The sequence below is a fragment of the Episyrphus balteatus genome, chromosome 4, assembly GCF_945859705.1.
Source record: "Episyrphus balteatus chromosome 4, idEpiBalt1.1, whole genome shotgun sequence".
Classification (NCBI taxonomy): Eukaryota; Metazoa; Arthropoda; class Insecta; order Diptera; family Syrphidae; genus Episyrphus; species Episyrphus balteatus.
In genome coordinates this window covers 14,400,386-14,428,035 of record NC_079137.1, presented here as the reverse complement: position 1 = coordinate 14,428,035, position 27,650 = coordinate 14,400,386, and the positions used below count along the sequence as shown (strand labels likewise).

Below are 27,650 nucleotides of genomic sequence, written 5' to 3'. Positions count from 1 at the left end.
TTTCTCTATATAGATTTTGCACAAAAAAACGACATCGAGATATTTCAAATCAAAACAATTTACGTATTAAAAACAAAAAAAATTTAATGATGTTTTAGACTGAGTTTTATTGTTAAAAACAATATATTTTGATTGGTTTTGTTTTTATAACTATAGGATTAAAGAATAAACAAATTTCTATGCATTTTTTAAACACATTAATATCCTTTTTCATTTTTCCACAATTAAATCAAGATAAAGACTTGGCCCAATAATTTTGTGAGTGACTGTGTTTTTTTTTATTTGACAGCAGATTTTATGTTGCAATCAGCTGTTCAAAGTCAAAGTGACAGAAGCGCGCTTTGAGGATTTCTCAACGTAACGCAACGAAGCGACGCCCTAAAGCGTGATTGTGTTTCAGCTTTAAATCCCACCACCTTAAAACGATGAGATGTCCGCTTAAAATAAGTGGAATCCGCTTAATTTCTGTTAAATTTATCCAAATCCAAAAAATGGGCTCTATCAAGCACACACAATCAAGGAACACACTTTAAATTATTGTTGTAACTAACAACAGAAATAAACTTCACTACAAAAATTAATTTAATTCTTACCCATTTTTGACTAAAGCAAACAAAAAAACACATTTCTTAAATATTTTATTTGGTACAGGTTTTCCTAAATATCATAAAATCTATTAATTTTCTGGCAAACTTGTAAATGACATTTTTGTTCATTATAGTTTTTCTAATAAGAATAAATTATAAATTACTAGGTATATTTATAATACATTTATCGAAGAACATCGGCCCCAAAGTCAAAAATAATCATCGGTAAGAAAAAACTGACGCCCTTTAAAAATACCGGCACACAAAATAAAAAAAGTGTCATGTACCAGGAACCAGACCTATCTTTCTATATGTTTTTGGGCACGCTGAATTCGAATTTCAAGTCCGTTTGGACCTGTCTCCCTCCAGTTTTGAGTTAAATGCAAAAAACTAAAAAAAAGGAAGTTTTTTGGGGTCTTTTTTACATTTTTCTCAAAACTGGAGGGTGACCGGGCAAAACGGACTTGAAATTCGGATTCAGAGGGTCCAAAAACATATAGAAAGATAGGTCTTGTTCCTGGTACATACAACTTTTTTTTTGATGTGCTGGCACTGTCGCGAAATTTCGCTTTCATCCCCGGCACACAAAAAAAAAAGTTCCATTACCAGGAACCAGACCTATCTTTCTATATGTTTTTGGACTCGCTGAATTCGAATTTCAAGTCCGTTTTGCCCGAACACCCTTCAGTTTTGAGAAAAATGCAAAAAACTCAAAAAAAGTCATAAAAATCCAAACAAAATGCAGTCACAGCACAAAACTGGAGGGTGATCGGGCCAAACGGACTTGAAATTCGGATTCAGCGTGCCTAAAAACATATAGAAAGATAGGTCTGGTTCCTGGTACATGACACTTTTTTTATTTTGTGTGCCGGTGAAATTAATAACTGAGCTATACAAAAAAACATATTAAAATTTTTTGAATTCAGTTACAAAGAATAGCATTTCTTCTAAGAATCAAGCCACTAATGAAGTTTCTATCATAAGTATTAACGAAGAAATGAACATTAACATGAGTAAAGGCATGCCAAAGTAAGCATTTTCTTAAATCATCAGATTAAGAGTTACAGTAGAACAATTTTTTTCTTAGAATATACCCAAGAATCATCCCTCAAAATGTCCTTATCTCATTCCGGGACACCCTGTATAGGCTGTTCTCGTACTCGTAAAAACAACAAATTCAGAAAGTGAAAGTTATTCACTAGAAGGTTTAAAGTCTGAATGACATTGATTTATGGCGATTGTATTAAAGTCTTGTTTGTATCTCAAGAACTAGTGCAAAATCATCCCTCTTATATGATTACTCACACCATTGCTAGTTCGACATTATCAATCCAACCCTAAGTGATTACTCTATAAACATTTCTACCGAATCTATTTCGTTTCTTTTTTATCATTATCCTCAAACGAATATCTATCACATCCATCCTATATGTAAAGTATCAATTTAGATTGATTTGTATCTTCTTCCTTCTTAGAAATTCCTTGAAGCGTGATCTAGTTTTGCTCAATTTTTTTTTGGCAAGACTTTGTCATATATTCATGTTTGTAGTTTAAGAGAAGGACCCTATTTTTGGATGTGTTATGTTAACCAAAGGCAAAAATATGCTAATGGATGGGCATTCTAGATGACGATGACAGAACACGGAAGTATCAAAGAGATATGAGGGTGATGGTTTCACACGGAAATCCACTATTTGCTTAATGGAATCACTCATATGCAAAAATTATCTACCTAGAGTTGTGTTGCAAAAAACCCTTTTTCATTGTTGGTTATTTTAACAAGTTCAAAAAAGGAAATCCCAAGTGGATAGGTTGGTTATATGTGCAAAAATGAAGTGCGGCTTTGCGAATCTGTTATTTTTTTTCTCACACCATTAAAGATATTATACCTTGCTATGCCTTCATTTAGATTTGTGTATAATTTAAATTATGAACACTATTTTTGGCAAATATAATTTAGACTGTTGTTGTTAATAGTTTATGCGAGTTGTATGTTAATTTTATTACAGTTTTTTTTTAATCGATTGGGATTTTACGTTAGAAAGTTAGGAGGAAAATAAATTACAAATTAGACAATTATATTTAAATTTGTATGCAACTACTAGGTACCTTTTGTGGTTTTTGTGTCGTAAAACTCAACACCACACTTTTGCATATTGTGATGTTGTTAACTACTATCAAAAAACTCTCATTGGGTTATCTCTTGTTGCCCTTAACTTGATACCTATATCAAACCGAAAAAAATTGTCAAAAGTTGCCAGTAAAAAATGGTAACAGATGCTAATTTTATTAATGGATTTATTAAAAATTAAGTTCGTTAAAACTATAATTAAGAAACATTCGGTTTAAGTATTTTTCAAGTATTTCAGCTACTTTGTGCACATTTTTAAAACTGTAGGTACCTATTAATTTAATAACTGCTATAGAACTGACCTTTCACGTAATGAAGTGAAATTCTGTTCACATTTTTTTCACGATTTATTTCTAAAAAACGGACAAAATTCTCTTTTTTTTTATTTAGATTTGCCTTTCACATTTTTTTTTTATTATTTAAAATTACATGTCACTTTGTTTGTCAAACCTTATGCACAAATTAACATTTCAAACTTCTTTGATTTCCATTTTTATAACTCTCATTCAAAGAAGAATGCATCGCCTACAAGAGAAGTCTAGTAATATTGAAATGCAAATTTTCAAATAAAAAGAAAGTCATGAAAGGGCGTTATCCGCCCTGTTTTCTAAACAAGTGATGAAAGTGGGTTTGCCATATTTAAATTAACTAGGTAAGATATGGCTTATTTATAATAGTTCACCTATAGGTACTTATCGCACCTTAGGGTTCTGTCAAACCCCAAAATTGCTAGGTCTATAATTTTAAATTATTTTGATTGTATTTCATTTTCGTAAAAATTCAGTTCTCGCAATAGTAGGAAAGACAGAGAAAGGGAAAGTCAGTGAATGCAATGGGCTATGATATTAAAAGCTGAAACACAATCACGCTTTGCCGTCGATTTTGACAACTGCGAAAAGTTCAACTATAGGAAATCTGTGTATCCTCACACAATGACGCTTTTCTTACGTACGCTTTTTTTGACAAACGTAAGGAAACGTAAGAAAGCGAGCAAAAGTTCAACCAGACTGAACTTTTGCTCGCTTTCTGACATTTAACAGACATAGTTACAGTCACCCACATTATTATTGCGCCAAATGTGAATAAAAAAAAATAAATTATTGCAAAACTATGTGTGTTTTTTAATTTCTCTATATAGATTTTGCACAAAAAAACGACATCGAGATATTTTAAATCAAAACAATTTACGTATTAAACAAAAAAAATTTAATGATGTTTTAGACTGAGTTTTATTGTTAAAAACAATATATTTTGATTGGTTTTGTTTTTATAACTATAGGATTAAAGAATAAACAAATTTCTATGCATTTTTTAAACACATTAACATCCTTTTTCATTTTTCCACAATTAAATCAAGATAAAGACTTGGCCCAATAATTTTGTGAGTGACTGTGTTTTTTTTTATTTGACAGCAGATTTTATGTTGCAATCAGCTGTTCAAAGTCAAAGTGACAGAAGCGCGCTTTGAGGATTTCTCAACGTAACGCAACGAAGCGACGCCCTAAAGCGTGATTGTGTTTCAGCTTTAAAAGTGCTGTTAAAATTAGACGAACAGGGTTCTTGTTTTTTGGTATGTTGGTAGATGAGTTAAGAAACTTTTTCATTATAAAATAAAAATAAGAGACATAAGAATTTAAATACAAAACGTCATTTAGGAGAAAGCTTAATAGATTTTTAACAACGACCCAAAGAACATATATGCAAAACTACGAATAATTGAGGAAAAAGTCTCAAATAATACGCTGCGCCCCTTACAACTTATCGAATTAAAAGGCGAATTTAATTTCAAATTTAAGCTAATAATGTCTCCTTTTGAAAACCAGAGGTCTTCCAAGCCAGAAATTGGAGGTTAGGTCATGCAACCTGTTTTAAGGTTAGGATCGTTTCCCCAGGCTGCGGGGTGAAATGTCAAGATTTGATCTAGCAGAGCTCTAAATTTTGAAAGAATACCTATGTTATTACCGTTATTTTGACATCACTGATTCTTTAATGTATATATTAACAACATTTGCATCGCACCTTTTGTCTTATTTTCCCTTATATTTTAATAATTTTGAAAATACTTTGTATGAATAAAAAAAAAATACTATCAACAAATGGCTTAATAAACTTATATGCCAGGAAAGTGCATAGTTTTACCTTTGATTTGATACCAACAAAACTCCTTCACTCGTCCACGAACACCACCAAAAATAGGACTTCAGAAAAAAACTCTCGTTTAGCGCTTCTAACCTTAAAATGGGCTGCATGACAAAACTGCCAGACTTTCACCCGGTAGACCTCTGAATTTTGATAGCTGACAATATCACCTTTAATTTGACACCAATATCGTCTTTTAACTCTATGAGATGCACATTGCACTTAACCACGCCAATCGTGCCAGGATGCGGACGGGAAGCCCTGTGGTTTTCGCAACTAGTTACTATAGCCCTCTTTCACTTTCAATTTGAAATTTTCTTTAGCTCTATGAGTTGAACGTTTCTGCAGTGACCGCCCGCTCTAATATGTATGTTCAAAACAATCAAAGTTGATTGCAAGATATAAACACCTTAAAACTCAAAAATAACGTAAAATATTGACCATCACCATTACCTACATTTATATTGACTAAAAAAGTCCTTACTAAGGATTAAATTATGATTATATCAGAATACATAGTTGCTTGAAAACCATAACGCTTAAAGTTTCAGAATCTTATGCTTTATCTTTGGTCAAATTCACTGAGTTCAACAAAAGGGGTCATACCTAGATTTTCTTCCTGTATTTTTAGAACTGACCATTAGGATTTTTATAGATAAGGACTAAGAGAGATTTCAATAGGTATACATATATAAAATAAAAGCAGGAAAAGATTGGAATTTTTGACAAGGGTCATTCCTGTTTGTGACCTTTACATGGTTATTAGGTCTAATGTTTATTATTCTTTTCTGTTTTTTTTTTATTTCTATTTGAATGAAATACTATTCTCATGACTTTCACTTTAAGCTGGATGACCCGTTTGTGCAGTCGTGTGGTTAAAGTATTTTTTTTTTTTCAGTTTTTTGTTATACCTAATTTGCATATCTTTATTTTTTGATAATTTGCTCAACCACGTTAAGTGGTCAAAAAACTAAGTAACTTTGGAAACAAATATTTTGATTTTGTGCAACAATTATTATTCCAGGTCGTTGAGTTTTGTATGTAGATAAAAATGAAAATATTTACTTCAATATGCAAATTAATGAACAAAATAATGTGCGAAAGACAAAACAAGAGCTCTACATATTTCAGTTTTTATCTACCATTAAGGACATAGAAACTATCCGTTGGAACTAAAAAAAATAGAAACACTACACAACAATTTACATTACAACAACCCATATTGAAAAATTACTTTTGTAATAGTTTTGTATATAGGCTATTGATTATGTAGTTTAGAAAGGAACTAAGACGTTCACGGGTTTTTATTGCAGGAATCGTTCAATCGGTTATAAAAGAAGATAAAACCGCGGAGTGCTATTAAATGAGAGGGTGGAAACTGAAGATAGGGGTGCAAAAGCCCCCTTTTTGGTTTTTTCAATATACCTCGTAAACCAAGCAAAATTTTGATATATTGCACATATAACTTTTTGTAGAGAATTAAATTTCCTATTGGAATAATGTTTTTTTAAAAATTGAAAAAAAAATTTCCATACCAAAATAGTCGAAACAATCATAAAAAAAATATCTAAAAAATCGATTTTTTGAGTTTTTTTTGCTTTTTTACTTGTATATTTTTTTTTGGTTGAGATAGACATAAACGTTGCTTGAAACAAAAAAAGAAGATTAAATTTCCTTCAAAATGCTGTACTCACTAAATTTTTTCATTGAAAATTAACCGAAGTATGGCTATTTTAATCTATCTTTTTTTTCGCATTTTTAGTTTTACTCAAGTAAAATAGAAACATTTGAGGGGAAAGTACGATAACTTAAGCACCAAGAACTGATAATGAGATTTTGTAGAGGGGTTAAATACAATTATTATTTACTATGGGAGGGGGGTTAATGTCCCCCTGTTTTGGCGGGAGATGCAATTTTCTAAAAAAAATACTTAAAATAAAAAAAATTATTAAAAAACAACGGCAACACTTACAGTTTTGATTGATACTTTTTTCAAAAGCTAGAATTATAAACTTAATATTAATTTTAAAATGAAGTTATTTTAATCAATTGTTTTTGAAATACCCGATTTCAAAGTCAAAACTTGTGAAAAAAAAGTTTAAAAATACATTGAGTACAATTTTCACAAAGACTGTGCTCCTCAATACGAAATTGATCGACAAAGTAAACTGCCTTAATTGATTTCTTATCAAATCATGAAAATCATAATGTTCCTATGCCTTCTACTTTTTGAGAAAATTGAAAAATAGACAAAATACTTTCTTTATCGGAATCACTCGTTTATTTCAAAAATAATTGATTAAAATAACTTCATTTTAAAATTAATATTAAGTTTATAATTCTAGCTTTTGAAAAAAGTATCAATCAAAACTGTAAGTGTTGCCGTTGTTTTTTAATAAATTTTTTTTAATTTTAAGTATTTTTTTTAGAAAATTGCCCCTCCCTCCAAAACGGGGGGACATTGACCCTCTCTCCCATAGTAAACAATGATTGTATTTAACCCCTCTACAAAATCTCATTATCAGTTCTTGGTGCTTAAGTAATCATACTTTCCCCTCAAATGTTTCTGTTTTACTGAGTAAAACTAAAAATGCGAAAAAAAAGATAGATTAAAATGGCCATACTTCGGTCAATTTTCAATGAAAAAATTTAGTGAGTACAGCATTTTGAAGGAAATTTAATCTTCTTTTTTTGTTTCAAGCAACGTTTATGTCTATCTCAACCCAAAAAAAATGTACAAGTAAAAAAGCAAAAAAACTGAAAAAATCGATTTTTTTGATATTTTTTTTATGATTGTTTCGACTATTTTGGTATGGAAATTTTTTTTTTCAATTTTTAAAAAAACATTATTCTAATAGGAAATTCAATTCTCTACAAAAAGTTTTGAGAGCAATATATTAAAATTTTGCTCGGTTTATGAGATATATTGGAAAAACCAAAAAGGGGGCTTTTACACCCCTATCTTCAGTTTCCACCCTCTCATTTAATAGCACTCCGCGGTTTTATGTTCTTTTATAACCCATTGAACAATTCCTGCAATAAAAACCCGTGAACGTCTTAGTTCCTTATTACCCTGTTTTTTTCGACATAATCAATAGCCTAATAACCAATATGTGAATATTTAATATTCGGTAGCTGGCCCTAAAACGACGAACTTGTTCGTGCTCGCCAGATATTCATCGTGTAGCCTGTAAGGTAGGGGCTTGTTCGCCAACGGTTCGCTGTTCGCCACCAAATTTCATTTTTGCACATCACAATAATTACCTACCTTATAATAAAAGTCAGAATTTTTAAGAAAAATATTTTTGTTTCCGTTATTTATGGACTATTATCAACAATGTTATACCATTTTGAAAAGACAATTGAACACACCAACTTTTAAAGTAACTTGCCAAAATAGCGTGCTGCATTTTGTTTACACTACGGTTCATTGAATTAGGTTCTTGTAAAATTAGTATTATTTTTTTAAACTAATGCAGATGAGTTAACATTTTTAATGCATTTGTTAGCAGGGTTATTTAAGGTTCCGTAGCAAAAGAAAATAAATTGCACGACTGGCGCCGCACGTACTTGCTCTTATGCTTAAAGTAACTATAATGTTAAAGCTTTTTATTCAAGAAATTTAAAATTTGATATTCTGAAGAAATTTCATAAGTAGTATACAAAAATTAAATCTGTTTTTATAATTAATTAAACTCCGTATTAAAAAAAAAAAAAAATATGCCATTTTATTTCTTGTATAAAAAGGTATTTTTAGAAAAAAATTTTCGAAAATTGTAGGAGCCGTTTTTTAAAAAAATAATTTTTTATTTATAAAAATTTTATAACATTTTTCAAAAAAAAAGTTGGTATGCCATTTTGAAGAAATAATTAATTTAAACATAAAAACTAAATTTCAAAATTTTTAATTGATCCGTTTTCAAAAAATTGATTTTTCAAAAAAAAATTTTGAAATATTTTTTAAAAAACCAAAAATGCGTCTTTTGAAAATTTTCTAAAATTTTAATATTATCTTTACTTACACACTTTTGTATAAAAATTTTCATTTAAATCGGGTTATTGTTGTACGAGATATTCAGAAACGAAAAAAACCGTTCTATGACAGGTACCGTTAATAACGGTACAAAAAATATTTTTTTTATTTAAAAAGTTGGCTCTTATGTGTAGTACTACACACAAAAATTTTAATCAAAATCGTTAGAGCCGTTTTTGAAAAAAATTAACTTTTCTATTTCCGTTATATGGCAGGTACCGTTAGTTTTGGTCATAAAAAAAAAATTTCAATTTCCCCTCTAGGGAATCACCAAAAACTGCTAACTACCAAGTTTGAAGAAAATCACTTCACTCGTTTAGGCTGCAGCTCCAGATAGAGACAGACACACAGGCAGACAGACAGACAGAATTGCCGGACCCACTTTTTTGGCATTCTCCATCATCGTAATGTCATGTAAAATTGTTATCTCGAGTTCGATTTTTTTTACGAATCCTAAACTTGCCCTATAGTACCTATATCGCAAGTAAAAATGAGAAAACTTTCTGTTTTGACGTTGACTCTTGAGACACCCTGTATAGTACCTATATCGCAAGTTAAAATAATAGTTGTGTTTAACGAGGATTTTTCAGTTGTCAGAATATAATAAACAACAACAAATTGATTTTTTTTTTGTTTCTCGTTTATATTTTCCTTTTTTTTGTGTTTTTACTGTGAAAAATATTAATAAAAATGATTTTTTTTTAATTATTAGATGCAAAAATCATGATGACACTAGAAATATTCGCACAACCAAATCAAAACATAGTCAGCTATTACATGAAGCCTCAAGAGGCTTGACTCTTTTTTCGAATTTTCTTTTGATAATCATTCTGTGAGGCGCGTACTATTACACGATGCCTCTTGAGTCAAAGACTCAAATTTGACATTTTTCTTTTGATTTAAGTATTGTTGTTGTTGTATTCCATCAAGAAGCAAAAAGAATGAGAGGGAATGTTGAAAAAAGAAAGAGTGGAAAAAGAAACGTCAAAAAAGAGTCTCAGAATTTTGGCCCACGACTCTCCGGTCGGATAATTTTTTGTTTGATCTTCTATCTCTTTTGCACTCATTAGTTTTGAAAAGAGGCGCGCCTCTTGAGGCTTCATGTAATAGCTGACATAATCAAAAAATGACAGCCTTGCTTTTGACATTTCCCACAAATCTGTTCTGTTCAATAGCAAGAACAGAAAATGCTGTTTTAAACTGTTCTAGACAGTGTCAATGAACAGGAAACTAGAACAGTTCAGAACAGAAAAACATCAATAAACAGCAAAAAGCTGTTCTTTTCTGTCCGGAACAGTCCAGAACAGCGTCGTTGAACATACTTCAGCTTGTCACATAATGACAATCCAATTTTGAAAAACTTTTGAAAATTTTAATTTTCAAGAAAAAATTTCTAAAAGTTATTTGGCATATACAAGAAATTAAATGGTGTTCTTCGTTTGAGATGTCTTAACAATTTCAAAAATGTATTTGAATTTTTAAAAACAAATTTTATCTTTTTATAATTAAAATTAATCTTTTACATAAAAAAAATTTAACAATTCTACACAACCTTTTCCAAAAGAGCAAGTATATACATACGTGTGACCTAGTCGTGCATTTTATTTAAATTTAGGTACTCGTATTTTCATGAGGAACATTTTTTTAATAAGATTAATGATATTACTGACAATGATGACAGGTCTGGGTGTCATGGTTGTGAAGAAAGTCATTGTTAATGATTTTCTGCTTTGGTTTTAACATGACTATACACATTTTATATTATTTTACATGTTACCTACATCAATCTTATCAATTCAATATACGTTATAATTCGTTATGGGAAAACAATTCAAATAATAACGATTTCTATTAAAAATTCACACCGCCATATGTCACATGTCCTCCTACATACGTTGGAATAACTTCTGCAATAAGTCCTTTTTGTTTTATAGGTGCAGATGCAAAAGTGCAAAAAATAAAACCATCGCGTAAAGGCAAAAGGTACCCAAAAGAATATTGTGTATAGGAATCCATCAACCAACTTTCTTGAAGTTACTCGTGCCGTGAATCAATTGCAAGGATATTTTCGAATAACTTAGTTCCGGTTGCATTAACTCGAGTGATTTGCATAAAACAATTAAATAGTTCAAAACCATGCAGCGTAATGAACAACGAAAGGGAGTTTATACGCAGACTTGAAACGAGTGTTGGTTAACTGTATGGTCGATTTAGTAGACAGTCTGACACATGAACGAGAAAAAACAGGTGGTGCTAAGATCTCTGTGAATTATCATTTACATACAAACATAATTTTTATGATAATTGAGGCACAGAAAATTTTATTAATTTTAAGAATGAAACCTTGGAATTTTTTACTATAAAAAAAGAGAAATAATAAGGGTTGTTTGTTAAACCAAGGAATCGCTCATTAGTAAGGAATTTGGTTGATTGACCTATTTTACAGAAAATCCAACTTCTTAGTGCTCTGCGGTTACCCTAAGTTGCATTGGAATGCAAAGCAAATACTCCAGCAACAAGAGGATCTACAAGAGGAGCAAAAATCCTTCAAATTGAGAGATATTTCCTCCATCCTTTGAAAGATGTCTCCAAAATCAATAAAACTATCAAAATCGCCTATAAGAAGCAGATTTACACATCACGTTTCTTGAATCTGAGAAAAACACAAATGTGAACTACGCTAACCCTGGGTGGTGAGCCTCAGCTCAATATCGAGGCTGAAATGCTAAAGTAGAAAAATGTTCTTTAGACTGCTAACGTTTTACTCTCAGGAAGAAATAAAAGAATTGTGTCTTGAACGATTCAAGTGAACTCACAAAAATCGCAAGTGGCAAATAAATAAATTGCACGACTGGGGTCGCACGTACTTGCTCTTATGCTTAAAGTAACTATAATGTTAAAGCTTTTTATTCAAGAAACTTAAAATTCGATATTTTGAAGAAATTTCATAAGTAGTATAAAAAAATTAAATCTGTTTTTATAATTAATAAAACTCCGTTTTAAAATATCTTAAAAAAAAAAACAAATATGCCATTTTATTTCTCGTATAAAAAGGTATTTTTAGAAAAAAAATTTTGAAAATTGTAGGAGCCGTTTTTTTAAAAAATAATTTTTTATATATAAAATTTTTTTAACATTTTTCAAAAAAAAAGTTGGTATGCCATTTTGAAGAAATAATTAATTTACACATAAAAACTAAATTTCAAAATTTTTCATTGATCCGTTTTCAAAAAAATGATTTTTCAAAAAAAAATTTTGAAATATTTTTTAAAAAACCAAAAATGCGTTTTTTGAAAATTTTCTAAAATTTTAATATTATCTTTACTTACACACTTTTGTATAAAAATTTTCATTAAAATCGAGTTAATTTTGTACGAGATATTCAGAAACGAAAAAAACCGTTCTATGACAGGTACCGTTAATAACGGTACAAAAAATATTTTTTTTATTTAAAAAGTTGGCCCTTATGTGTAGTATTACACACAAAAATTTTAATCAAAATCGTTGGAGCCGTTTTTGAAAAAAATTAACTTTTCTATTTCCGTTATAGGGCAGGTACCGTTAGTTTTGGTCATAAAAAAAAAATTTCAATTTCCCCTCTAGGGAATCACCAAAAACTGCTAACTACCAAGTTTGAAGAAAATCACTTCACTCGTTTAGGCTGCAGCTCCAGATAGAGACAGACGGACAGACAGACAGACAGACAGACAGACAGACAGACAGACAGACAGAATTGCCGGACCCACTTTTTTGGCATTCTCCATCATCGTAATGTCATGTAAAATTGTTATCTCGAGTTCGATTTTTTTTACGAATCCTAAACTTGCCCTATAGTACCTATATCGCAAGTAAAAAGTTTGAAATCCCTTATCACCGTTAGACATTACCTAAAACCTGAGATTCCAGAAAGACAACTACTTTGTATTTTTTTTTTTTTGCAAATTCAAACAAAAAATGTTTCAATTTCCGTTCGCACATTCCTTCAATGAAAACAAGTTGTTCCGGTTAACTCATCAGACAGAAATTGATAGATACAAATTTTCGTTCTCAAAAACCCCACTATTTAAAGTAAGTCTACTTCCAAACCAAAAAATAAAAAGAAATCCGCGTAATTTGTGCGGCTGCAAACAAACAGCCCAATAAGTTTTTTCTTTAAGATAAACCAACAAAGCGTCTACTGATTTGTATTCTGTTGTCCTTTCAAAACAGGATCAGCTGGATATCGCCGAAGGAGCATTGTGCAACATGCAAAATAATATAGCCTCTGGGTATTTTTCTGTGAGCACACGCAAAATAAAACCACAATCCTGTTAGGAAGTATAAGAAAGGATACCTTCCTTCAGAAAGATTAAAGTATACAACACACATCCATATATTAAAATATGAATAGGCGTCACCCAAGGATTTCTTTTTTTCGCAATATGGAATATGGATTGAATGGGAATCATTTAAACCCGAAATCTTATAATACATTGTAAGAATTCCCGCCAAAATAGGTTGCATTGGGAGGATATTTGAGTAAAGCATGAATTTTTTTAAAAGAAACTACTGAATCCACAAAATGCAAATGCAACCCAACTGTGTTGACCACTGATGTAGACGAATTTATAAATCAAGATTACATATATTTATCAATTTTTCAAATCATTTCATATATATTTCCTTTGTTGCCCTGCGGTTATTAGATTGATGGACTTTCAACTTCTGAATTCTGACAGTTGGCGCCCAACACAATCACCAACAATACCTTCAACGCTCAAAGTTATGCCCTACAGCTAAAAACCCGGTGGTTAGTTTTTGGTCAATGTAACTGATGATTGACAGCAATAATTCCATAAGTCACCACGGCACAAGTCAAATATATTGTGGACAAAGTGGCCATCTGTTTGACCTGCCCTCAATGAGGGTGGTGTCATTTATAATTTTATGACTTTGTGGTAGGCGTTTGATAAAACCTTTATTTAATTGAATGACTTTGAGGCATTTCATCAATTACTGTAATTTTCAGTGCCCGTAGCTATTTATGAAAATTACAGTAAGTACTACATAACTAATTGAAATAAGTTGCAATTTTTATTTTAGGCTCGCGAAAAAGTTATATACTTTATTGTGGGCAGTTGGAGGTAACAAACAGCAATGGTCATTGGTCATATATGACTCGATTTGTATAATTAACTGACCATAGCCATTGATTGGACAATTGTTATTTTACATTTGCATTAACTTATAGCACATTCCTTGAATCAAACTTGAATCCTAGAAACTCGTTAAAGTGGATCCCTTTATTTACATGGATTGGAAAAATTAAGTCTAGACTCTAGACTCAAGGTGGTTTATGAGCTTAAGAAAAAAGAGAAGTTAAAAATGAAAATTACGTTGACTAAATGTTTAGTCTCTAACATTTCTTGAACGTGTCCATTTATTTGTTGTAGAGATTAAAAGTTGTCAATTTCAAATAAATTGTCATCATTTTCCAGAGTTGACATCTTGAAATAGAAAACTTCAATTAAGTTTCGGAAAACTTACCTACATTTTTTGACAAGAATTTTCAATGTTAACTAATGTTATTTGAAAACTTTCATATACCTTACGAGCTCTTATCCATGAAGAATTCCTGTCTAATTGAAATAAAAACTTGTTTAGGTTTTCAAGGCATATGTGAACAAAGTTCGTTTGGCATCTGGATTGTTTTGTAGGTCAATGGTGTTTTAGGCATTACAAAAAATAATTTTTTTTCTAGAGCATTATTTTAAAAGTGAAACATCAATAATTCAATATTTTATACACTGATAAACAAATATACATTCATGGGAAATGTCCTCATTATCTCAATTTAAGTGGCTTTATTATGGTTTTAATGATGATCCTTAACCAAGCATTCAGAAAACCAGAATAACGAGTGCAAAATGTATTGAAATGCAGCATCGCCTAAATATCCTTTTTCTTCGAACGCCCTTTTGATGGTGAAAAATTAAGTACATACATTACATATATCTACTCACCCGATGGAAATGTGTGTGAAGAAAACTAATTATCATTTACAGTTTCTAGTTTGTTTTATGCAGTATTTTTTTCAACCGATCCCGTGAAATACAACTTTTTTTCTCATATGTGCCCATGATTATGAAAGTGGACTAAGTCACTTTTTGCATTGTTTGAAGAAAAACTTGCATAATAATTTTCTTATAACGATTTAATTATATTTCTTTTATGAAATCACTAGAGGAGCAATAAAGAAGTTTATTTACTGCAATTTCGCTTTCAAATAAACTTTACCCCTTAAATAACAATAATTTTTAGGCTTAATTTGATGCCATTTTTAGGAGTGACTTAGTCCACTTTCATAATTAAGGGCACATATATCCACTCAATTGGAAATTACTCTATAAATATTAACCCAAAACTAAATTTTAGGAACTATGCCATGACAACACTGAATATACAAGAGCATTACGATTTAGACATCTATTCTCTCTAATTGAAACCCTAGCGAATACTTTCCCTAGGGTTTCAAAAAACAAAGTTCGCTGATCAGCTCTTTTGTTTAAACGGGCTTGATAAAAAGCACTTATTGATCTATTTTCGAAATAAAGTCTGAGGGAAAATCAACTTAAAATCAACGAAAAATTATAAATTATTTTCCGGAATGATTTTGCGTTGAAGACGAGAATTTTAAATTCAATAGCGCAAAATTTTAAACGGTTGAGTAAATTTTAGTTTCTTTAGTTACTTAGCTAAAAAGCGGACTTATTTTTAACTTAGAAACTTACTAATACCCAGCTTAAACAATTAACTAACGTTTAAAATTCTGCGCTAATGACGTTAATTTTAAGTGTTGTTTTTAAACATAAAACATCGTTAAAACAAAGTTATTTCAACTTTTAAAAAATAGGAAATGCATTAACAAAAATTGGCAGCTATTAGGCCAGGCGTACACATGCGATTTTAGTCGCTCGATTATTCAGTCGCAAAAATGGATCACAAGGATTTCAATGCGTGTGCACACACATGCTTCCCGCGATTGAATATCGTGTCTACAGTCATTGAAATTCTTGTTATCTAATTTGCGACTGAAAACTTGTGATAAACTGCAAGAACTGATAGCTATTAAATTTATTTTTTTATTATTTCAACTTTGATATGAATATGTTTAATTTAATTTTTTTTTTTCAATGTTGAATCAACATTGACCACATTACATTTTACTTTGCGTTATCTAGAATTCAAAAAAATAAAATTCTTAATTTTAAGTTTTGCCGTTGTTATTAAATAATTTTTTTTTTGTTATTGCATCAATCATTTTTAGACTGGCCTAGTTCGGAGATACTGAACAATTTTTAAATGTTAACTGTTCTTAACATTCGACAACAATACAAAAATACACTTTAACCCTTTAATGTTTAAAATGGCGGAGTTAAGAAAAAATAATCTGTAAAACACCATCGCATTTTGCACATAAATTTATTATTCCAAGCACAAATCCTTCATTTGTTGCCATAAATAAACAGATTTGTCATCGAAATTGGTCCTCCATGCTCGCGCATATTGCTTACCACAATAATTATTCACCATCACGAAGGGGGTATAAAAATGCAACTATAGCAACAGAGTGCGATAATTTTTTTTTTTTTGATACAAATAAAAACAATGTGTGACACTTTGCATCCTGAATGGGATGGTGAATGAAAATTCACTAGGTGGTTGAATGGAGGCATAAAATAGCAGTACGATATCAATACGGTAGTATTTTTGATCCTGATTATCCTGATAAAATTCTAATGAGGCAATTTATATGCTTATTTCTAACTAAGCTGAAATCAGGGTACATAGATGTTCTTTTTTGAATATGAAGAGAATTCGTTTTTGTAATTTATATTTATTTCAACAGAACAAAATGTGATGAAATTTATTTTTGAAATGAAAGAGTTGTAGCTGGTACTTTAATTTTATGGGCAATGCTATTTGAATTCTAAATCGATTTATATTTGTCAATCACACATCGATTTACATATTGATTGAAAAATTATGAAAATATAAAATTAGAAACTTATCAAAGTTGTAAATTTGTCAATGATGATGTGTTTACAACATTTTTATAGAAGTTTGAAAAACGGCCTCTAGATAGGTACAGAGAATAGATATTAAATTTTATTTGATAAATTTTATATGGAGCAAATAAATAACTGGAATTGAATATATTTGCTAGGATTTACTTACTCTTAGTCAATTTTAATATAAATATTCCACAAATTTTTGTTAACACATTGTATACCTATTCTAATTAACATTTTTCCGCTATAAATCAATTTTTTAAGTAGGAAGGGAAATTTTTCGCCAAGTCATTGAATATTTTAAATTAATTGTTGATGAGTTTTAAGGACTCTCTCACATACTTATCTTTTTAATGCGCAAAATCCTACAATTGAAAACCTAAACATCATTAATTAAATAATCACTTTCAAATGAAACAGCAAATTTAAGAGAATTACCCTTTATGTAAAATATACGACCCCAGGATACATAAATAAACACATCATGCATCATTCCGCGGCGCAAGCAAACACACTATGCAAAACAATTTGACAGCTTCAAAAATTTACTAATGATAACTCTGCATCCTAAATTAGAAAGTTGCATCTAAACAAAAATCCAAATTTCCTAACAGACCTTTGTTTACACAGAAAAAAAAAGTTATAGAAGTATATTCCACCCCATGTAACGCCCGACTTTCTGACCGCAGGCAATGTGATATGAGGATAACTTTATTCATGCAGGTATAGAGGCTCTATGATATCCTACTAAAGGACATTTACAGAATTTTCATTTTTCTGATTGTTTTTGCGATTACAATGTTAGAAATGTGGAATTTTGAAGTGTGTGATGCAATAGATACGGACGAATGTATGTTTAAACAAATACACCCTTATTTGCATTAAATCTAATTATGATGGACAGCATAACCCTGTTATTACAAAAAACCTTTTGCAGGACCAAATTACCGGTAAATTATAGGGAAAGAGGTTTCATTTCATAAGCACTTGCCAAAGGATTTGATTTTAGTTTATTCCAAAATTCTGTCGCGATATTTATGTTTTTATATTTTTTTTTATTTACTTAAGCTAAACAAATGCAGCATAAATCAGTCACGGGGCAGGACAGCTCAGCGCAAATAGTGTCGAGAGTAAGACCCTTTCTAATACTATTGGAATATAAACGGACATGCATTTTATTTAGAGATTCAATTGTTGTCCTTTTCAAATAGGAAAACTATTTTTAAGTCTTCAATAGTAAGCGCTCTTTTTAGACATGGTTTGTTTACTCAAGATTTTTTGAACCCGAAACAAACAAAATACTTTTTTCAGAAACTTTTTTTTTTAAGAACTGAGTATATGGATTTTTCAACGGTCTTTTGAGCGGAAGCGGAAGCCATAGGTCCCAGGATAACAGACTGAATTTTCGTAGAAAATTGAATATTTATTAGAGGTTTAATTTATTATTCAAATTCGATTCGATGTGAAACCGAAGTTCGTTTAGCCCAATCAGGTCAAATTTTTGTTCAGGTTTGTTGAACTTCACTTGAAATTGGCACCTTAAGAGTAAAAAATACCTCGGATTTAGGATATTGAATTACATAACATTAGGTCTCGTTCCTTGTACACTCCGACGCCACTTTCCTTTTTTTTGTGTACCAGTTCTTTGAAGTTATAGTAATGTTCATTTTCTATATCCGCTTACTCCAATTAAAGGTATCTTCCGCTCAAATTTCTTTCCGCCATATTATCCCACAATATAATAACATCCCTGTTTCCAAAAACGAATACATAACCTACACCTACATTCTTTTCGATTAGTTGAAATGTGCGTTTATGCCACCAACCGCGCTACGGCTTCTTAAATATAAATATCAATTAATAATAATTGTCCTTTTGTGAGTTATGCGACAAGTATAATGGTAGTTTGAAAGACATCCTGTTATGATTTTTAATGGAAAACATTTGTTGCTACATTCTACATTATATTACAAAGTATTATGTAGTGCATGTGCATGTTCTGTTCATGGGTGGGAAATGTGTTGCACATTTTATTTAACTAAGTTGGTACCTACGTATATGTACCTAAGTAATTAGCATTTTAAAGATAAAGACTTTCTTCGTGTTTTATTCAAAGAAAATTAAAATGCACTACTGGGTCGCACGTACTTGCTCTTATGTCAAAAAATGCTACGAATGTCAAAAGCTTTTTATAAATTCACAGAAGATTTTTTTTATGAAATTCAAAAATAAGTGAATTTTTATTTTCTATTTTTTATTAAAATAATAGAAAATAAAATGCACTACTGGATAGCACGTACTTGCTCATAAAATTCAAAGTACTAAAATTTTTGAAAATAAAACAAAATTTAAAAAACAAAACATAAAATTCTTTCTTCAAATGAAAAAAAAAACTATTTAGGTGAAATTGAGCTCCAAAAAATGTATGAAGTTTCATTTCTTTTATAAAGATGCTTTTTTAGGAAAAAAATTTCAAAACCAGTTTTTAAAAAACTAATTTTTTAAAAATAACCTTTTGAAAAAAAAAGTTTTAAATAAAGTTGGTATGCCATTTCTAAGCAGTTATTAACCAACACCTTTAACCGAAATTTCAAAAAAATTCAATGTCCTATTTTCGAAAACTCGATAAAAATTTTTTTTTTTTTTGTTTTAATCCAAAACTAATTTTTTTATTTTATTTTTGATTTATATAAAACAATGTAAATGCTTTTGTTTAGAAAAATCGTGGACAACATGCAAGTCGTTCGGGAGAAAATCAGAATTTAAAAAAATGGTTGTGTGGGAGGTACCGTTAAAAACGATTTTTTTTGAAAAAATAAAACTTATTTCAATAAAAGATAGATCCTGGTCTAACTATTATTTGAATTTTTTGATCAAAATCGTAAAAGCCGTTTTTAAGTACATTAAACTTTTTCAAAATTCGTATTTGACAGGTACCGTTCCAAAAAAATTAATTCCAAAAACCCCTCTGTACAGTATCCAAAAACTGCTATATACCAAGTTTGAAGTGTATCGGGTCAGTTGTTTAGGTTGTAGCTCTTTATACAGACCGAAAAACATCCTGACAGAATGACAGACAGACGGACAAACGGACTTTCGAGATCCACTTTTTTGGCAAAGTGCGGAAAACCACATAATTTAAGATGAAAGCCATCTTAGACCGTGTGTGGGTTGGGTTTAATATTTATAATAAAATACTTCTGTAAAAAATGTATCCTCTGAAGATAAAAATTAAACCTACTCCCAGAACAGGCTTCTTGACAGCTGAAAATTTATCTTTTCAACTAAGTAGTGTCAAAAATTTGTCCTCGACTAAATATTTAACCCAATTCACACAAGAACTTATTATCATTAAAATAACGCAAATACATAGGTAAACACAATGATCTGGATAACGATGAAAGTAAAACACTGCTATTGTTTCTGAAAAATCCGGATTTTAATAAAAAGGGCATTCTTGGTGGGCGGATTTCAAAAATATAATTTTTTAATTTATAATTTTACGTATTAGAATAAATCCTGAATATTTCATCTTAATCTTGAACATAGTTTCGGTGGTCTGGTTTATTGTATAGTTTTTTTTTTCTCAGAAAACATTACCTTCACCTAGAAAATTTCAGCGAAAACGTTCGAGTCGTTTTTAAAACATTTATACTAAATAATAGAGGGCATGGTAGTGAGCTGATTATATTATTAAATATATATTTTTTGTAACTCTTCTCATAATATTAAATTCTGAAAATTTAATATAAATCGATTGCACTGTTTACGAGAAACGAGCATAGAGAAATGTTGAAGGTCCAATAAATTCGTTTCAAAACCCCATCCACAAAAAATCTAGGTATAAATAAACCGAATAGCAAACCTAATAAGCAAGAAAAAAATCTATAGGTAAGTATTCTATAGATTTTGTAATCCAGTCCTCGGATCTAGGCCATGTTGAAAGTTTCAAGGGAAGTTTTAAATCATCCAAAACCAAATGCGTATTGGAGGAAATATAAATCAATGATTGTCTTTCTATTCAATATATCAAACCAAATTTTGTTTACATAAATAATTTTTTCAACCACATTTTTTTCTAAAGAATACGAGGATCTCTTAACTTTGTTTTCGACCCTACATTTTTTTTTTATTTTTTGCACTGTGGGTCACATCTTCAACAGTATCATCCTGAGTGCAAATATGATACCTTGTGCCACCCTCAGATATAAATTTTTTTTATTTACATTTAGATTTTCATTTTTGAATTCTTCTTTTTTTTCTCCTCATCGTTAATCGTTTATGAAATATTAATGGTAAAAGTATACCGTGAATAGAATTTACACCCTTAAGCCTTCTATTGTGCTGCTTTCACAAAAATGTATAATCCGCCTGTAGTCAGCGCAGCAGAGATATCCTTTAACCACTTCTGATTTTTATCATCACATCATCGCCACATGTCCTGTATACGTACGAGTATACCTATGGTGAAAGTAATAATTGAAAAGCGGAAAAAATTATCATCAGCCACCGCTATATATTGCACGCTTCGAATGGTTAAACTATAAATGGTGGCTCCTTATTATTAATGAGTTCGCGGTTATTCAAATTCATTCAGATGAAAATCGTGGGGTCTTTGTATTGCATTTTCATCTTGTTGTTTAAAAATATTACTCTTGTTTCCAATAATAGCTTAAAAAATGCTTCATTCACATTAACGACACGTTTACTAGCACACAACAATCGACGCAATGCCATTGTATTAAAGTTTAAAATCTTTTTCAAGGATCTTTCAAAAGGGAATATGGTACCAAAACCAAAAATGCTCAAAACTAGAGCAATCTTATTTGCCAACTTAGGCCTTACTTAGGCCAACTTTAGTTGCTCGAGAGAGAACTTTTGCTCGTCAATAGTCTTCTCAAACAAAAATACCTGCAGTTGACAAGATTTTAATTTAAGCCCTGGAGTTGTTTTCTGTACTTTTAGACAAAGTCCTTCACAATGGTTATGGCTGTACATGTGTCCATGGTAAAATTTTGTCCAATACGTCGGATATAGTGTCTTGTTTTGACGACAGCATACGCTTGAAATTGCTCTATTCCGAAAACGGTTGGTTTTACAGAAAAATGCATAAGCCAATATTTGTAAATAATTTTATGAGGAACAGTTTTTCCATAGTCAACCATTAACCTCCGAGCAACAGGTCGCGAGATATATGCGAAAAACAGATATTCGTGACCTTTTGACCTCTATAACTTCTAACGCCGGCGCGATATCAATGTATATTTTTGACATCTTCATAACAACGCCGTAACGAAGGTCAATACCAATTCAGCCCAGTAGAAATTTTTCCGCAGAAAAAACCTAAAATTACTGTACTATTAATACTATTGTTTCGGTTAACCAAAATATACTTTTCTAATAGATTTTAATATTCTAAATTCAAATCCGATCTAAAAAAAACAAGTCTTCTCCGTTACCGTCTTTGTCTGTTTTGAAACTTCTAGAACTTCAACTTTATCATGAGCCCTTAAGACCTACCAAGTTTAAGGAAAAAATATTGCTTCTTCAACGAGATAAACTGGATAATAAGCGTGAAAATGTCCTAAAATGGTAAATGGAATGGCATAGTTTTTCATAATATGTATCGTGTTTTAAAAATTTACTTTAAAACATACATAGCTATAGCAACCATATAGGTATTATAAATATTCAATTTTTTGTATGAAATAGATAGGAGAGACAGCAAAATTATTTCGTAAATTTTCTCATTTTGAATTTGGAATCCTATAGCTATTTAAAGTAGTTATCCCGATTTTAAGTATTAAAGTTAAGTATATATAACTATTTTTTTCTCTGAGTGTACGAATGGCCAATTTGATGGATCAAAATTAAGCAAAAATAAAAATTCCATAAAAATATAAAATGGCCTCCAAATATAGCTTTGACAGGTCCTTTGTATAAAAAATCGATAGTACTATCATGAAAAAAACAGCGCCACTAAAATAGTAAGCTAGCGAACGAACTAAAAAATATGTCAAATTTCAAACAGAAATGTATATCTCATCTCCTTACTCCCATTATTAATTCGATCTAAGCGCCCTCGCGACCACTCAGGTAACGAACAAACTAAAAAAATTCACTTCATGATAGTACTATAGATTTTATATACAAAGGACAGGTCCTCTGGTATGGCGGCTCAACGTTTACGTATACGTAACGTCACTTGCCGTCACCGACAGAGAAGCTTGCATTTTCCATCGTCATCGTTATAGAGAAACAATTTCGATGTTATAACGATGGTGAGAAGCTTCTCGTCATGACTAATTTCACACCTAAAAGACTCATACAACCCTGATTAGGATTAAAAAGGCCCCCTTTTTCACTCCTGTTAAACCTATGAGAAGTACAATGAAATACTCCTATAAAGTTTCTCATCAGTAGCCGAAAGTGGTATTCGATCCTATAAGTGTGCGAAGAAGTACACTAGCCCTGTTCCATTGGGAGGTGGCAAAGTGCGATTTTCAATGGAACGCACTTTCAACGAATTCAATACAAATCGTATCTACTCGGGAAGATACAAAACATCTACTAGTAGTAAACTACCACCTCCAATGGAACAGGGCTATTGTTAAACTGTCAAACCACCAGCTAAATTTTTTTTGAGAATACTTTTATTTGCATAATTGTAACAAAAAATCATGTTTTTTTATTCAAAATAAATTCTCTCGCATCATAACATTACAAAAATCTCTTTTTATTTTCATTTTTTCCGCTTATTTCAAAAGAAAAAAATCTTTGTGTTCGCTTTGTAAACAAAACATCCACTTTGACACATCAACAATATCATGAATGTTCAACTCTTATCATGGAGGTGAGTTACGTTTTGTAACTATTTGACACTTCAAAACGAGTTTAGGAACGATGTTCATCTGTCAAATGGTTACAAATCGTAACTATTTTGTAGTTTAGGAACGACAAAAGTTAACGACAGTTAACAATAGTTAACTATTGTTAGAAAAAGAACGCACCTCTGGCTTTCACCTGGAACGCATCGACAACGATACTCGCATCTCGAAAGCATGCGTTGTTTGCACTTTTGACACTTTTGATATTTATTCACTGAACGCTAAATATTTTTTTGTTTACAAATAAATTTGTTATTTTTGTTCGCATAACTTTTAAAAACAAATAACAATAAAAAATAATAGTAAATAAAAAATAAAGCTAACTATGAACGAAACTGAATCTACAATGTCGACACTTTGTCGCTGTTGCCTTTCCCAATCAATTTATTTAAATGATTTATTTGAACCAACTGATGACATCGATATAACAAAAGCATTCCAAGATATTTGTGGAATAAATGTAAGACGAAAAACAGAATCAAATCAAAATATTTTAATGAATATTTTCCAAATAGATTGATACCGAAAGTTCACTTTCTTCAAAAATATGCGATGAATGCCTGTCAAGCATAAAATTCTGCTACAATTTTCGAATAGAAACTCAACAAAGTGATGCAACTCTTCGCAATCTTCTCGAAGGAACTATCGCTGTTAAAGATTACATCGAGAATGAAGAGATTATATCGAGCAGTCAGAGTGATCTTGTTACAGTTAGTGAAGAAGATTTTCAAAGTGATGACGAACTGACGACAACTGACATTGTTTACCAAGAATCTGTTTCTGATGTCGATGTAAACTCCATCGAGAGTAAACAATGTCCTTACTGTAAAAAAGAATTTGCCCATCTTAAAAACATGCGCACTCATATCCAAAGACACTTTATAAAAGGCAAATACAATTGTCCACATTGTCCAAGTCGATATCACACGAAATACGATGTGCAACGTCACATGACAAAGGCACATTCCGATGGTGTCGTTTTTAAATGTGATATTTGTGATAAAGAATTCCCTACTAAACCAGAATGGAGTCGGCACATAAAGAGTCATGATGATTTAAAGCCTTTTTCATGTGTTGAATGCGGGAAACAGTTTAGATTCAAACATAACGCACAGCAACACATTTTGATTTCACACGCAAAAGAGAAATCATATTTTTGTGAAATATGTGGGAAGGGATTTCCGCATGCTTGTAAGCTTAACTTACACAAAAAGAAAGAGTGTAAGCCATCTATTCATATAAGTATACTCAAAGAAGATTTAATTGAAGAGGAAGAGTTGTGAAATATCAAGAATTTCGAAAATAAATTCTATTTCCATTTTTTTGAAAAATATTTTAAGTTTTTTTTTTGAAAAGATGTTTTCAAATCTTAGTTCTATAAAAAAAAGTAACTGGTTCTTCCATATACGAGGCTTGCTGTAAGTTCTTATAATTTTGAAGTAGTCAGAGACAATCAGCCCTATTCTGCTATTCGATTCACGTAAATTAAGAACTGTTTAAAAGGTGGTTAAAATTAAATCTAGACAATTTTTTTTTCTTTAGAATTTCTAAAACAGACGGGAACAAAACTTTGCTATCGAAAGTTTGAAGTTTTTCAAAGCCAATTTGACATGATTAAGAAAGGGAATCCTTCGATTCACGTGAAACGAATAGCAGAATAGGGCTGAATATAATGTTTAGCTTCCACTATAAGCTCGCACAATGACATCAGTGCAGAGAAGAATCAATTTCGCCAATCGTTGTTGTTGTTGTTGTTGTTGGGTCAAGAAGGCATTTAGGCAGTAATACCCTTTCTCCCAGAACCAAGAGAGCCCTTTATATGGGGCGGAGACATGGACATTGACAAGAGCGGATGGAAACCTTCTTGATATTCAACATCAACATTGTGCATTGAAGTGGATACACGCATTCGTAGGTTTTCAGTTAGGTCGAACAACTTGGTGAACAGCTTATGTATGGGCTACTTCGACAAATTCAGAGCTAAGTAAAGGTGTGTCAATCGCGATTGATTCGTTTTGAATCGTTCACTAAAAAGATTCATTGATTGCAGATTACCACAGATACAATCATTTTTTCAATCACGTTCAAAATCAAGAAAAATATCAGAATGAACGAAAGGGAACTTAATGTGTCCTTGATTATGAAAGTGGACTAAGTCACTTTTTGCATTGGTTAAAGAAAAACTTACATAATAATTTTCTTATAACGATTTAATTGTATTTTTTTTTATAAAATCACTAAAGGAGCAATAAAGAAATTTATTAACTGCATTTTCGCTTTCAAATAAACTTTACCCCTTAAATAATAATTATTTTTAGGATAGATTTGATGGCATTTTTAGGAGTCCACTTTCATAATAATTAAGGGCACAAATATTTCGGAAATACGAAAACCAACAAAAAACATTGAAATAGAATACTACTCATAGTTAATAACCTCAATTTAGTAGACTGAAAGAGACAGTAGGTAAAATATACTGTAAATTCATTGGCATCAACAGCATTTCCCTTTTGGTCACAAATTATTTTTTTATATTTTAGCATTCGCACATTGAATTTGTAACTAAAATAAAATAGAAACCTAAATGAATGGCTAAAAAAATGAACGATTGGAAAATTTCCCAAAAAATTGCTTAGTTTTAAGTTAATTTAAAATCAAATCTCCAAATCAATTTAAAAGCTTGCAAAAATTAATAAGACTCATGTTCTACTTTGAAATAAATAAAACAAAATGATTGAAAAAATAAACTATACATATGTATGAATGATAGAATCTTTTAAAATTAACGATTGGCACAGCCAATAAGGTGCAACTTGACGGGCATCCCATTCTTGGAGTTATCGAACAAATTTCCGTTCCGACCACGGGCGATTTTATACCTAGTGGTAAGCAGTCCGTAAAATTGACTAGAAAAACGAAATACATTCCTTTTCTGCATAACTTGTAAAACTTATAACTAAAAATGTATCGACCCGTTTTCAAAAAAAAAAAAGATTTTCAAAACAAAAATTTGAAATACATATTTTTAAAAAATCCAACATTGAGGGTCATTTGCTGAATCGAAAATTAAATAAATTCTTTTTCTCTCTTTTTGTCACATAAGGATTTATGTTGAACTTAAATGCTTAAGTTTCAATTCAGCTAACGGCTCTGAGGATTTTAAATTTTGTTTTATATTTTATGATTACGGCTACTTTAATGCTTTTGAATAAAAATGTTCGCTAAATCGCCTAAGTTATTTAGGAGAAAAGTCAGAAATCAAGAAAACGGTTCTGTGACATGTACGGTCCAAATAATATTTTTTTATATCAAAAGCAGAAGCTTATTTGCCATAATACATTATATTTGTTTTAATCAAAATTGTTAGAGCCGTTTTTAAGAAAAACATCCTTTTCATTTTGGTTGTATGGCAAGTACTGTTAATTTTAGTCCAAAAAACTTCAATTTCTCCTCTAGGGAATACCTCTTACAAATCCTAAACTTGCATTAGCCCTGTTCCTTTGGGAGGTGGCAAAGTACTACTAGTAGTTTACTAGCGATTTTCAATGGAACGCACTTTCAACGAATTCAATACAAATCGTATCTACTCGGGAAGAAGAGCATGAGTAGATGATAGTACTAGATTAACCAAAACATCTACTAGTAGTAAACTACCACATCCAATGGAACAGGGCTATTATAGTATTATATGAGTCATTTCATTATATTTAAAAATTGTATAAGTCACATTTTACATAATTTTCAAAAAATATCAATTTATTCAATCCAAAACAAAAATTTAACGGATTTTTGTTTAAATATTAAATTTGAGTAACCAACTAA

At 30.7% G+C, this 27,650-nt stretch overlaps 1 protein-coding gene and 1 long non-coding RNA gene across 3 annotated transcripts in view; both read left to right on the top strand.

Annotated features, from left to right (window-relative positions):
- The window catches only part of LOC129917978 (uncharacterized), a 40,044-nt gene that overhangs the window by 11,585 nt on the left and 809 nt on the right, over positions 1–27,650 (top strand). Inside the window, exon 3 of one of the 2 annotated variants that reach the window (XR_008772905.1) lies at positions 10,825–11,729. The exons of the other annotated variant lie outside the window; for it this stretch is intronic. This is a non-coding gene — a long non-coding RNA (uncharacterized LOC129917978). Of the gene's footprint in view, positions 1–10,824; positions 11,730–27,650 lie in introns of those variants that run through there. 2 annotated transcript variants of the gene reach the window in all.
- LOC129917977 (zinc finger and BTB domain-containing protein 17-like) lies at positions 24,113–25,161 on the top strand. The gene is made up of 2 exons (XM_055998246.1): positions 24,113–24,288; positions 24,344–25,161. Exons 1-2 carry the CDS (start codon positions 24,154–24,156, stop codon positions 25,109–25,111), a joined length of 903 nt encoding a protein of 300 aa, XP_055854221.1. The 5' UTR covers positions 24,113–24,153; the 3' UTR covers positions 25,112–25,161.